We start from the raw sequence: 15227 nt of genomic DNA, 5'->3' as shown, positions 1-15227 counted from the left end.
AAATTGAACAGTGTGTTCTTAAAAGAGCACAAAGTTCTAATAGCACACAAGCGCATCACAAAAAAGGGTCTGCATTCTTTATATTTATCCCTGTTCTTACTAATTAAGAAGTATTTTTAAAAATAGTTATATATAATAGGAAAGTCTATTGCTGTTTACTCTCTGAATTAGAGCATTACTAAAGTGCTAAAATAGAGGAAAGTCACATTTCCCTAAGTGAGGATGCATCAATTCTTAGTAATGAAATGTTGTTAGGCAGGCCAGCAGTTAGCTACAGTACCTATTTGCAATGACAACAAGAGTTCTACAACATGGCTAAATACACAAGATGGTGTAAAAAGCTTTAAAGCTTTTTTTTTTCTTAAAGATTTTGTTTATTCATGAGAGACACAGAGAGGGAGAGACATAGGCAGAGGGAGAAGCAGGTTCTCTACAGGGAACCTGATGTGGGACTCAATCCCAGGACCCCAGGATCACGACCTGAGCGAAAGGCAGATGCTCAACCACTAAGCCACCCAGGAGTCCCTAAAACTTATTCTAAATAGGATTACTTACAGTGATTTTAAAAAAATAGTTCATGAAATATTTAATCAGTGTTCAAATTTCTAATACCCACTCCCATTCTCCCCGACAGTTTGTTTGACTCAGGATCCAGATAAAGTACATAATATTGATGTGAATGCGAAATTGTTTTAACTAGAAAAGGTTGAAGAGGTAGATGTAAAGATTGCTAAAGGCAACTTTTTGATATTTTGAATCTTTTTAAGTTAGTCGCATCTGTCCTTGGTTATTTCTATATTATTTTTAAATCTCCTGGCTCTCTCCCACTTTTTAAAAAATTGAGTAGTGTTTTACAATTTTATTAGCTATAGTTATACTTAATTTATTCATAAATGGACTAAAGTAGAAAGAGTATGGGATCCCTGGGTGGCGCAGCGGTTTGGCGCCTGCCTTTGGCCCAGGGCGCGATCCTGGTAGACCCGGGATCGAATCCCACATCAGGCTTCCGGTGCAGGGAGCCTGCTTCTCCCTCTGCCTGTGTCTCTGCGCCTCTCTCTCTCTCTCTCTCTCTGTGACTATCATAAATAAATAAAAATTAAAAAAAATTAAAAAAAAATAAAGTAGAAAGAGTAGTAGGTGGAAAGTGAATATATTTTTCTAGAAATAAACATAGTAAGAGATGCAAATGAAGTAGAAAGATGTATTTATTTAGACATATTAGTTCCCTGAGAGGATGAGATGGAATCATTAGTCCCTCTATCTCCTAAACATGTTTAGCTCTATGGAGTAACATACTCATTAAATTACTGACTGTGTAAGGGGCCTGCCCTGTCTCTATAGACAAAACCTTGGGAAATCAGCCTTCCTTGCCTATAGCAGGTTGACTATGTGAGTCCTCATCGAACACCTGTACTGAAACAACTGTACACTAGGTCTGTTTGGAGCTGTAGGCCAGTTATTTCTATCCCTTCTGTCATCTTTGGTCCCCACATAAAATATAAACCCTTCTGTTATCTACCTGTTATCATATTTTTATACTAAACCTGCTCTATGCTTCTCCCTGATACAGAATCAAACTATTGCCATTTGTCCCATGATTTTATATTGTATCGAAGGGGACCCCTCCCTCCATGGTAAACAAACTCATTTCATCTTTAGCCTGTGGGTCACAGTGCTGCCATCATCTGTGTGCCTTTGTGCTGATGTAGATGATCACCCAACTGCTGAGTGAGCCTTTTAGTTCTTAGACTGAGGCAGTTAAAATGACTTTCACATCCACTATACCTCAGCTACCTGCTCATGGCCCATTACCAGGCCATATCATTCAGTAAAATCCTCTAACTATGAAATCAAATGTAAATATCTACTTTATCACACAAACCACCTATCCTTCTATCTCTTTAACTATAGTGTACTTATATATATCATTCTAGGATTTAATTAGGCCTCCAGTCCCTTGGATCCTCCACTTGTCCTTTCACATTTCTAACTCAGGCAGGCTGAATTCCACAGTTGGTGATCCCAAGTCCTCTTTCATTGGCATCTGAAATTTTGTCCCTATTTTTCTGTCACAGCAGCACCAAATTCCAGGCAGCTATAATCTACTCCCTTGGCATATTTGATTCTAGAAACTTAGAACTATGGATGAGGAAGGGCATCCACAATGGACCCATCCATGGGTCTCACTGGGTCCTTAGTGGCCCACTAATCCAAAAACAAGTAGTTTTTCTTTAGATCCCTCTCCTGTTTCTCTCAAACATTATTTCAAATCTTTACTGCATTTCGAAGTCCTCTAACTTAAGTCATTTGTTTCAATCTTAACTGATGTCTTTCCTCTCTCCTATTTTATAAAAATCTTGGTCTCCTTCAACCTCTGCCCTTTCTCCCTCCATCCCTAAAAACTTACCTACTGCCACACATATCCCCTTCCCTCCCTCACAAAACAGTTCTCCAAATGTGCCTCTAATACCATTTTCTTCTCCTTTTTCAGTCTTCAGATTTTAAAAAAAATTTATTTTTAAAGATTTTATTTATTTATTCATGAGAGACATACAGAGAGAGAGAGAGAGAGAGAGAGACAGAGAGACAGAGGCAATGGGAGAAGCAGGCTCTATGCAGGGAGCCTGATGTGGGACTTGATCCTGGATCTCCAGGATCACACCCTGGGCCGAAGGCAGGCACTAAACCACTGAGCCACCCAGGGAATCCCAGTCTTCAAATTTCTTATTTACATCATTTCTTATTTACATACCAAAAAGAGGTATTTCCCTCTTTTTACTGGCATTTTTTAATTTATAAGGATCTCAAGTCACTATCATTCGTAAAAGAAAGGGAAAACCTCAGGCTTATCAATAATACCAGCCATTCTGAGTTATCTACATTAAAGTAGAACTCATGACATTCTTCAACATAAAGGCTAGAAAATATCACAAGTCACTTCATATCTTCAATATTCTGCCTCCAGATATTTTCAAATAGGTCAGTGACAACTCTTTCACATTCCAGTGAAAACCCATCAAGAAGTATTTGTATGGCTTACCCGTTTAGCTTTCTTTCTTCTACTTGTTACTGCTCTTCTCTCTCTGACCTCAGGAAGATTGTCTATTACGAACTGTCTCTTGAATGGGGTTTAAGAGCATCAAATAATGGAACGCCACTGTTCCAAAATGAAACCACGGGATTTAAAACTTCAACACACAGCATCTCTTGTTCCTCCTTTCTACCTTTGCTTATTCTTGTTTTATCTGTGTGAATATCTGCCTCTTACCAAAAGCATCTCCTCAAATGAGCAAACAAAGCAATAAGAAGAAAATTTTGGAGTGGGAGAGTTGGTAAAGATAATGTAATTTAATACAATGCCTTATCAGGGATAGTGGAAAACAGTTTCAAACCATTTAAGGCTAACTTCTTAGCCACAGACAATAAAGAATTATTATTTATCTTCCAGACTAATCTCTCCTTCCAGGGGGTCAAAATATTTTTCATTTTTAAATGCAGATTACAGATCTGAGGAAAGTTAAAGATCTGGTTTATTTATTCGAAACTTGGTATTTTAATTATACATTTATCATTTTAGCTTAACCTCAGTAAAACAGTATGCCAACACTCTCCAAACCTTAACACATACCAATAAGTAAAAAATACAGAGATATATCTCTCCCTACTGTAGTATTACAAAACATTTATAGAAGAATATAAAGAAGGAGATCAATAAATATAAAAGGAAGTTTGATTATTTCTTTTCCCAAAGAATCATTTATAACTGTCCATTTGGAGCACATACTCTAGACTATCAAAGAAAACAAATAATACACTGAATGGCTTGATATAATAAGCTAACCTTATATACTGATTTTTAAGAAATTCAACTGTTTAAAATACTAAGGTTTTTTAAAATAAAGTTTTACCAGTGCTATTTATGAACAGTCTCATAAAGAGTATGTATATTTGATGGTGATGAAAGGGAAGAAATATCCTATGTTTCTGTTTAAATTATAAAGAAGGCTATGGGTTACTATTACATTTACAGTAATAAGTACTCTAAGTACTGCATTTGTCAAAGAGGTTCAATGAGTTCTCTGACACTAGGATTTAGCTTCAACTCACTATAATACCACTAAAAAGACTAAAAATCCTTCTTATTTTTACACAATAGTAATATAACACAATAGGATTAATAAGCCAAGAAAGAAAGGATTCAAACTTAGACAAAACACAGAGAACTAATTACAAAATGGCAACATACAAAGGAATATGTTTATACAGGTTTTTGAGTGTATAATTAATACTGAATTCACAATCTGTAGTTTGGAATTCATTCCAAACATTAGTGTGAATAAGAAAGGAAAAAAAATAAAAACTATACTCTCAATCCCTACCTCATTGAAAGGAATTCGATAGGCCTCATTTTATTTTATTACCTCCTGCCTGTGTGGATCATAGTAATACTAAGGTCCTTAGTCATGCCAAACTCCACCTTCGTTACACAGCTCTTAAGAATCAAGCACTTATGAAGTAAAAGTTATTTAGTTGTGGTTTACCTCAGAACTGAAAAGCCTTAATTAAAGAAAGCCCTGTAATGAGGATAGAGTGTACCTATTATGCGTTTTAAAACCACCTTTTACTTACGTCAACAGGGACCAGAAGACTCTTGCCAAGATGCTGATTGAAGGACAGGCACCAGGCTTCAGTGTAACCATTCATGTTGGGAACATACTTCTTTATTGTCTCATCATTCAGTCTCAGCCATACACCATCATCATTGTGGATCTACGGAAATAAGCAACAAGAACAAGCCATATCCACCTGTAAGTCCTATGAAGCTAGCAACACCTGAAAGGCTACAAAACAGGCAAACAATGGTGGACATGAAGATTAAGAATCTAGTTTCTGTAGGAGGTAAGTAAAAGAGAAACTTTAAAGAAAAAGCAGCAAAGAATGATGAGCAATGTGGTAATTCACATGGTAAGATATAAAAACAACATCACTTAGGAATAAAAGCACAAAAAAATCACACATTAAGAGACTTTAAACATAAAATGTTTCTCTCTCAAAAGAATGTAAGTTCTTCCCTCCCCTCAATTTAGATTTTAATAATCAGAAGTTACTTGGTCGTATTACTATAAAAATATGTTGTCAGAAATTAAAGCAATATGTGTATGTTTTAAATACATTTTAAAAGCAAACAGCACTTAAAATATTTGACAACTGTACCCATTTTCAATGTGTACTTGTAGAGGTTCAACTTCTTCTTTTTTATGGTTTTATTCATCCATTTGAGAGAGAGAGAGAGAGAGAGAATGAACGGTGGAGAGATGCAGAAGGAGAAGGAGAAGCAGGTTCCCCGCTGAGCAGGGAGCCCAAAATGGAGCTCGATCCCAGGACCCTGAGATCCTGACCTGAGCCAAAGGCAGACCCTCAACTAAGTGAACCACTGGGGTGCCCCCAGGTTCTACTTGTTAATTAACTTTCTTTCAGATTAAAAATATAATTTCATTTCAAAATATAATTTTAGTCACTTTTTTGCTATAAAGAAAAAAAATGTATGAAACTCAATGAACACATCTCACAAAATAATTTTCCAAATACTATCCAAACCAATTAAAACATACTAGCAGAAAATTTAGTAACCTGATTATCATGCAAACAATGCAAAAACTTTCTGTCCAAAATTTATTACCACGTGTTTCTTTACAAATTACCTCATCAATGAAAGTGATAGTTCCATTGACTTTTACTATGCCTATCTGCTCACTTTGGAGGGAAGGGTGGCTACGGATACGGAGTCCTGCACTGTCCTTGGCCACAAATTTTCGAACCTGGGAAAGGCAAAGACAGACAGTTGAGATGGAAAATTACAGAATAGAGAGCTTATAAGTAGTAAGAAAATTAAACAGATTTGGAAGTATTATAATTCTGTGAAAGTTTTCAAAATTATTTGTAATTGTTTTCCCTGTGTAAGGAACAGTGGTTTATTTATAACAGAATTTTACAAATATTAAAATGTACATATTTATAATATCCTTTCTAAACTCTGAAGACATAAAAAGGAGAGAAGATTCATTTTTTTTAATCTTTTGTATGATACAAATTCTATTACCAATATTTCCTTTTTAATAAGTAGTTAACCAAAATTCCTATACTTACTTTTTAGATGTCAGGAAATTTTTTTTTTTTAAGATGTCAGGAAATTATTTATTCTTTTAACAGCATAAGATACCTTCCTCGCAAACTTTATGCACTTACTTTCAGTAAAAATTTTGTTAATTGTAAATTTTCAATAACTGAAGTATACAAGGCCTATAAATTACTAGAGCATTTATTCAAAGAAGCCTCAAAGTATAGGTCCTACAATTTAGAAATGATTAGAATTTCCACAAAATACTCTTCAAACTTATTTAGGGATATTTAGAATTCAAATACTGAAATCAACTAAAATATGGGATGTTTGATGACCACCTTGAAGCATCAATAAAGAAAATTAATAAATGTCTGACAAATTCTGATTCTGATTTCATTCTATCCTAACCTTATTTGGTTGAGGTTCTGTCTTCGGTTTGACCAGCTGAGTTCCTGGTGGTATCATCCCTTTTGGTGGGTCTTTTACTTTAACTTCAAGGCCAGCATCTGTAAGAAAAGGAAGACAACTGTAACGTTTGAGAATACAAGGGAGGAAGGATCCTTAACCTAACCTTATGTACATTCACAGACTCTTTTAAACAAATATCTAAATTCTTTTTTTTTTTAAGATTTTATTTATTTATTCATGAATGGCGGGGGGCAGAGACACAGGCAAAGGGAGAAGCAGGCTCCACACAGGAGCCCCACACAGGACTCGATCCAGGGTCTCCAGGATCAGGCCCTGGGCTGAAGGTGGCGCTAAACCACTGAGCCACCCAGGCTGCCCTCTAAATTCTGTCTTTTTAAGGTGATTGATATTTAGAAGCTAAAAAACAGACTTTTTTTTTTTTTTTAAAAAACAAAACAAAACAAAACAACAACAACAAAATAAAACAGACTCTTTAACTATGGAGAACACACTACAATTACCAAAGGGGAGGTAGGTTGCAGGGATGGGTTAAATAGGTGATGGGGATTCGGAGTACATTTGCTGTCATGAGCAATGAGTGTTGTATGGAAGTGCTGAATATTGTACACCTGAAACTAATATTACACTGTATGTTAACTAACTGGAATTTATCTAAGTTTTTAAAAAGATTTTATTCATTTATTCATGAAAGACACATAGAGAGAGGAGAGACATAGCCAGAGGGAGAAACAGACTCCTTCTAGGAAGCCTGATGTGGAACTCAATCCCAGGACCCCAGGATCACAACCTGATCCAAAGGCAGGTGCTCAACCACTAATTCACCCTGGTGCCCCAACTAACTGGAATTTAAATAAAAACTTAAAACAACAACAACAACAACAAAAATCAAAGCTACAATAAGATATCACCTTATGCCTATCAGAAATGGCTAAAATCAACAACACAAGAAACAACAGATATTGGCGAGGATGCGGACAAAGGGACCCTGTTGTACTGCTGGTAGGAATATAAACTGGTGCAGCCACTCTGGAGAATAGTATGGAGCTTCCTCAAAAAGTTAAACATAAAACTACTTTATGATCTAGCAATTCTTCTACTAGGTATTTACCAAAAGAATACCAAAATTCTAATTCAAAGCGATATATGCACCCCAATGTTTATGGCAGCATTATTTGCAACAGTTAAATTATGGAAACAGCACTAGTGTCCACTGATAGATGAATGGATAAAGAAGATGTGGTGTATATACACAATGGAATATTACTCAGCCATAAAAAAGAATGAAATCCTGCCATTTGCAATGATGGAACTACAGTGTAGTTCTCTGACAGTGTCAAAGAAGTCAGAGAAAGAAAAATACCATATGATTTCACTCAAATGTGGAATTTAAGAAACAAAACAAATGAAGAGAAGCTAAAAAAGAGAGAGGCAAACCAAGAAATAGACTCCTAACCATAGAGAACAAACTGATGGTTACCAGAGGGGAGTGGGTAGGGGATGGGTGAAATAGGTGATGGGGATTAAGGAGTACACTTGTGATGAGCACCGGGTAATGTATGGAAGTGCTGAATCACTATACTGTACACCTGAAACTAGTATCACACTATGTTAACTAAATGGAATTTAAATGAAAATTTTTTAAAAAAGAGAAATATTTGAAAAATGGCCTTCGTATTCCAAATGAGTGTCTCAGAGGTTCAAGAAAAGAGAAGGGGCTACTATTCTTTATGTGGAACAAAGAAATGATATTAAAAAAGAATAAAAAGGAAATCAAGAAATCTTTATGAGGTTAAATGTAAGCTCACAACATCAGATTGTTGCTGCACCTTATCATCCTATCAGATTACATCAGCTACACCAATTACCATTCTGACCAGCAGGCAATGCAACATGGTGGTTAAACCCTGGGGTCTCATGTTAAGATGTTAAGACTGTCTTGGTTTTTCCCACATCTGTCACTAATTGTCTGACTCTCTGTGCCTAAATGTTTTCATCTGTAAAATGAGAATGAAAATAGCACCTACCTCACTGAACTATTGTGAGAGTGAGACAATATATAAGGAGTGCATAAAACAATGTAGGCATATAGTAAGTGCTCAATAAACATTAGCTTTTAATATCATCATTCTTCTAATGAGTTATTATATATCCTTGCCTAGTCAAGCAAGGTCTCAGCCTACTGACAGTTTGGTCACCTTGGGAAAAAGTTGAATTCAAAATGTAGGAAAGAAAATGGGTGATGTTAAGTAAACATGAATGATTTTCTTCAGTTTCATTTCAAACAACAAATATAAATGGATTTTTCTTATCTACCTTGTATCAATTTTCTTCAGCCCACTATTAGCATAGATTAAACCATTCTTGACTACCTCCACTTTTGAATTCTAATAATTTGTACCTCTTGTGTGTCACTATTATATTCTACTTCAGGTGATTTTGTTTGCCCATTTTAGCTTGCAATCATCAGCAATTGTTAGCATTTAACAGGAACTGTCTTCTCTAAAACGTTTTGCTCAAAACCAACTAAAGTTTGTTGAACTAAAGGCTTTATGGATATGTTGAAATAAAGGAGAGTGCAACAAAGACTGAGGATAAAGGTCTCTGGAACAGTATAGGGGAATCTGACAGATCTGATTCTATACAGTTACATCAATGCATTTTCTATACAGTTACATCAATGTAAAGTGTCTCTTTACCTTCACTGTAAAAACAAACTACTTAAACCAGAATTCCCCAAGGGTATTTTGGTGGAATGGTAACCAGTGTTGCTTTTATCTCTACCTTGACTCCCTCTTCCCTATAGGCTAAGGATCTCCGGATAAGGGTTAAACAAAGTTAGACAAGATTCTTAATTTCAGAGCATTCAGAATTCCTTCTATGTTAGTGTGAACCGTATGAATGTCTAAGATGAGAGTTTTAGGTCTTCTCAATCTATCTCATCATAGAAGCCCTTTCTCTTGAAAAGCATCAGGAATTATTGTTATAAGGAATTCATACTGATAAACACTTATCAGAGTTTCTTGTTCTACTGTTGTCCTATTTTATGAATAGTTTAATAACAAAGAAAAGTAAAAGGTTAATGCCCAAAGAAGAAGCAATATACTTTTCAAAGTTAGTGGTGGATAAAAGAAATTCATTCATTCATTCATTATTTATTGAGTGGCCATTATGTGCCAGGCACTGAGCTAGACTGGGAGATACAAGGATGAATGAGATGGTCTCTGCTCTATGCCAGGAAAATATACAAACCATCATGGGGAGATAAGGTATGCATATGGTTATAAATTTAGCAACAGAGAGGAGATCATACCTAAATAGTCACATTAGAGAATAGGAAAGGAGTCATGAGTGCTATAATGATATCAGAAATTATTACAAAATTTTGAGATGTTATGAATGCACTAATTAAGTACTCATTGTAAAGGAGGAAATGAAGCTCCAAATAAGTGATGAAACTTGTCCATGTCTCTACAATATAAGTTAAGGTGAAAATTAGAACAGAAAGACAATTTTGATTCTGGCTGTTTGCACTAAGTAACTCATAATTTAGAAAAAGAATACCTATTTCAATGCCATCAATGGTCACATGAATAGTATAGAGTCCAATAGCCCCTGGAGTCCAATTTGCACAATAAGTACCATCGTTATTGACACGGATCAGCATATTCTCACTGGGTCTGAAAAGAAATAAGATGGATACTGGAAAATTTGCTTTTGGTTAAATAGCTGAAAACATCATTGAGATAATTTCTAACTGTATTATTACAATAAACGGCAGTCCTATTGTCCTGCCATAGTATGTGTTCCTATCCTCCAAAATGATTGAATTTCATTTTTTCTTCCTTTCCTCATTCTCAGAGGATCATGACCTCACCATTTTTTTCAGTGTGAAACTGAAGCAATTAGATACAACCCAAAAGTTGTAATCAGATTAATAAATCTACTTTCCATTTTTCTACCTTCTGTCCTGTTGTAATGCAAGGAGTGCCCTGGGTCTTATTTAAAGCCAGCCCCCTCATTTGTGCTGTGAATCTCATTCCTCAACACTTCCATGCTATAATTACCTTGCTTGTTCTCTTTCATTATCAATTTCTCCCACTTTATTAAACCATTCTATTTCCATCTCATTTCTATACAAACTTCAGAATCTCCCTTCTTAAATACCCTTTGGTACTACAATAATCTCTAATAAAGTCTCATGTCCTTTTTCCCATTTATGTCAAAACTCATCTAAAGAATTGTCTAAATCCCTGTCCATTTCTTCATTCCCAGTTCTCTTCCACAACTTATCCTAGTTAGACTTTTGTTCCCAGCACCACTCACTGCAATCGCTTCTGTCAGTCACCAATGACCCCAAATTCAATGGTCATTTCTTTATCCTTAGCAATCTCTCAGTAGCATTTGATAGTTGACAACTCCTACTTTCTTGAAATATTTTCTTTTTGCTTCTGCAACGTTCTCCTAGGTTTTCTTCTAGTTTCTTAGGATTTTGTTGGCTTTCCTCTTACCACCTTTTAGCTTATGGAATGTCCTAGAGTTTGGGTCTAGCTCTTCTTTCTTTCAATAGCATCTCCCTAGTTGATTATTCATCCACTCCTCAGTTTTAAATAGCATCTTTATAATAGATGACTCCAAGTTTTGTTTCTCCCCTAAATTTCAAACTGAAATATCCCCACTTAGATAACTAGGAGGCATCTTAGCATCTCAATTTTAACATATCCAAAGAAGAACTCTATTTCTCACTCATCCCAGCACCCAACAAAACAGAACAAAAAAAATGCCCACTCATTTCTCAGACTTTTTGACCCTCATAAAAATCATGATACTCTACATCAGAAGTCAGTAACATTTTCAGTGATGATATTTTAGTCTACTGTGCCAGTCTGCCATACTAGTTAACTCTACAAAAAGTAGCCATAGATGATACATCATTAATGAGTAAGACTATGCTCTAAAATAACTTTCTTTACAAATAGGCCTGATATGGTTTGCAGGCCAAAACTGGCCGACCCCCATACTGCTATACTGCTACATACTCTATATCATTGCTGAAGCTGAAAAAAAATCCTTCTTAATCTTCTCTTTCTTTCACTTCCTATTTCTATTCTGGCAGCAGGTTATCAGCTTCACCTTCTGAGTACCCCAAATCTATCCACTCTCTTCATTCCCACTTCTAACTCCCTCCTACACCTCCTCCAAAACACCTAACAGTCTCTAACTCATCTCTCTGTTCCCACTCCTGCTCTGCTCCTCTGTAATTCATTCTCCAGAGAGTAGCCAGAATGATCTTTTTAAAACTATAAGTCAGATTATATCACTCCTTCGCTTAAAACCTACTAAATTAATTTGCATAGAAGAAAATTCAAACTCTTTAACTTAGCTTACTTAGTCCCTATATAATAAGGCCATCACCTACCTCTCTGATCTCATCCTCAACCATTTTCCTTTTTGCTTACTACTCTCCTGCACCACTCTCTTCCAGTTTCTCAAAGACAACAAGGTCTCTCCACTCTAGATTTTCACTGCCTAGAATGAACTTCCTCTAAATCTTAACATTGCCAACTACCATCCAGCTCTCCAATCAAAAAAGACCACCTCACACAGGCCTCTCCTATCCCCCAATACTTTGGTGGCCTATCCTATCCCCATCACTCTCTATCAAAAAACCTTACTTATTAATCCTGTTTTGTTTACTTATAGTTTGTTTCTCCACAGGAATGTGAATGTCCTAACAACTAGTACCTTGTCTATTTTGTTCATACAAGTATCCCAGAGCCTGTATCAGTTCTTCACACAGCAGATGCTTAATAGTATTGCTAAATAAATAATGCATTTACTTGAGACTATTTTGATTAGGTTTAAAATGCCTAACGTACATGAAAAACTATTTACTGGCAAATGACCATTTTCTCTTATTTAACATGCTATAAATCTATAGTTCATATTTATTTTATAAAAATCATATGCTTCCATTGTATGAGTGTTTTGTAACTAAAATTAAGCTTGAGACAGAATGTTAATTCCCTATTTCTAGACAAAGATACATTCTTAAAATTTGGCTATTTTTACAGGAAATCCTGTTTTGAATCCATGTTAGAATAAAGTCACAACAACCTGTTAATTTTTAATAAGTCATGTGATATTATGAAATGTGTAAGAATTTTTTCAGGTTCACTTTGGAGCTTCTTCTAAATTTTATGGAGGTAGTAGTCTCTTCATCTAATAATTTTTTCAAGTCTTCCATTTTAAAAAGCACTTCTCCTAACAAGCAAATAAAGTAATAAGTCAAAAAAACTGCTCAAATCTGGAGTTAAAACTACTCAGGGGCTGAAAAAGTAAGACCTCAGAATTAAAAATACAAGCACAACATACACTGAAATCACTCTGTAACTCATTAGATGAAGGAGAGAAGAAAACCCTGAAAAAACAAACTAAACAATCCTAAACAAGCCAATATATATCTTTTTAGATACTACTTAGTCTTTCTCTAGTATCTTAGTATTATGTAACATACTGGCAGTATTGCAATATATTCTATCTACAAAACTACACAATATAAAATCTATAGTAAATCTCTACTGGAAATAAAAAAATGCTATAAAATATCTACTTAAGGAAAATGAAGTTGGAATGCAGCATGATTTCAGTTGCAGCAGGTGACAATACATGTCTTGGCTATGTGTTGCAAAAATGATCCTTACCTTTTAGGAGTTGGTGATGCAAAACGCAGTTCTTCAAATGAGTAATTTTCATAAACCTTTAAAAGAAAGAGACGAGAAAGAATCCAGTAAAGAAAGAAATTCCATCAAGACCAGTAACTCATTAGAAATATTTTTAAGGCAGTGATAAAACAATAAATGGTGCTGAGACAACTGGTTCTCCACATAGAAGAAAAAGAAAAACTCAATTACCTGCCTCAGACCCTTTACAAAAATAAATTATAGGTATGTTAAAGACTCCAATGTAACAAACAAACAAATTTAGAGAAAAAAGCATCTTTTAAGTACATTAAAATTTTAGATTTCTCCCAAAGATACTATAAATAAAGGGCAAGGATAAGCCTTCACCTGGGAGAAGGGGATTTGTAATCCACATAACCAAAACAGGGTATGTATCCATAATATAAAGATTGCTGCAACTGGACCTGCAGAACAATCTGTTTCTAAATAAAAATAACAAAAAAGTCCATAAAAAATTAGGGTGAAATATAAAGACAAAAATGGACTGTAGGAACCTGAAACTAGTCACATTATTCCCAATATTCTTATAGTCCTGCATCATTGCCCAATTGACCATTATCTTCCAAAGTTCATGTAAAGTTCTCCAACTGCTCATTCACTTCTAACTTATATTCATAGTAAATAAAAAAGGGACACCCACATTACTCACAAGCCTCTTTCCTTTCTCTCACCCTTCCTATTTTCATGAATGTGATTTAGAAAAGATCTAGCTGCCTTTATCTACTAAAAAATCATAAACGAGAAAATGCCACTTAAGGTTAGGTCTAGCAGGAAAACCTAGGGTTCCAGATTCCCAGCACAGTGTGTTTTCCACTCCACCATTTCCCCTCAAAATACATATCATTACATTTACTAATGAAAGAATAGATCATACCTTATTTTTCCATCCTTCACAGTATTTGTCTGACTGCTGAGTAGTACACAGTATGTGTGAGTGGCTGATCTAGAAAATCCCTTTCCTTGAACATGCACGGATATCTCAGAGTCAGTGTGGGAATGATATTCTGTAAATGCTCTAACCCTAAGACACTCCAAATAGTCTTGAAAAACTGCATCTAGTTTTGGTAACTGGATTTTCAAAAGAAATTGTACAAATTGAAGCATGTTCATAGGAAACTAAAAGAATGATGAGGGAGTTAAGGGGACCAGAAAGTAAATCCCTTACATAAAAGTGGGAGTGAATAAGAATGTTTATCTTTGAATTCTTTAAGTCACTGGATGACTCATCCAAAACTCCAGCTTTTTCATCCAAATCTTCAATCTCAACAAACTTAACTCCAACTCTACTTTAGCCACTACACCGAAAGTCACAGACCTGTGACATTCCACAGAATTTTCTTTCTCAGAATCACAACAAAAGGGCCTGCTCACAGTTTTCTGCTTCAGTGACTCCTATGGTATCTATTCTTAGATTACTAGTCCTTTTCACCCCTACTCTCTCTCTGGATCTATCTATGTGTCTATCATCCTGTCCAAACTGATTGGGTTGTCCTTTCTTTAACTACCATCTGCTGAACTCTCCCTTCTCACACTATTCATTTGTGGAGTTCTTTGGTAAACTTCAAGCTGAATCAATCCAAATGATTACCTTATCCATGTTCGTATGACACACACTGCAATGTTAATACAGGATCTCCAGTTTCATCTGATTTTTCAAAGATAGCTGATAAATTTTATCTGTTCTCTTTCAATCTCCACAACAAATATTTCATTTTCCCCCCTTTGTTTTAAAATCCTAACCCTAACATTCATCAGTCCTAATCCAATTTAAAAGTATAATTACTATCATAATAAATAATTCTTTTGGCTGCACATTTTATAAATTCACTAGCAACTGAATTAATTACTTTCTTTTTCCTCTCCTGTAGGATAAAAGAGGAAATACTCCTATTTAAGGCCCACCTCACCCCTGTAAAGAGTCTGGAGCTCTAAACTCT

General features: G+C 35.3%; 1 protein-coding gene across 16 annotated transcripts in view; it reads right to left on the bottom strand.

The window, feature by feature from the left end:
* The window catches only part of MYCBP2 (MYC binding protein 2), a 259127-nt gene that overhangs the window by 80122 nt on the left and 163778 nt on the right, over window positions 1-15227 (bottom strand). For 14 of the 16 annotated variants that reach the window (XM_072782680.1, XM_072782681.1, XM_072782690.1 and 11 more), the window contains 5 exons: window positions 13252-13307; window positions 10112-10227; window positions 6530-6627; window positions 5703-5819; window positions 4630-4770 (listed from right to left, as the gene is read on the bottom strand). In XM_072782680.1, coding sequence (XP_072638781.1) covers window positions 4630-4770; window positions 5703-5819; window positions 6530-6627; window positions 10112-10227; window positions 13252-13307 — 528 coding nt within the window. The remainder of the gene's footprint in view (window positions 1-4629; window positions 4771-5702; window positions 5820-6529; window positions 6628-10111; window positions 10228-13251; window positions 13308-15227) is intronic. The other 2 variants (XM_072782687.1, XM_072782692.1) reach the window with 1 other exon arrangement.

The sequence above is a fragment of the Canis lupus genome, chromosome 17, assembly GCF_048164855.1.
Source record: "Canis lupus baileyi chromosome 17, mCanLup2.hap1, whole genome shotgun sequence".
In the NCBI taxonomy this organism is placed as follows: Eukaryota; Metazoa; Chordata; class Mammalia; order Carnivora; family Canidae; genus Canis; species Canis lupus.
Note: the sequence above shows the minus strand (reverse complement) of the source record. Positions and strands in the feature narration are given on the sequence as shown.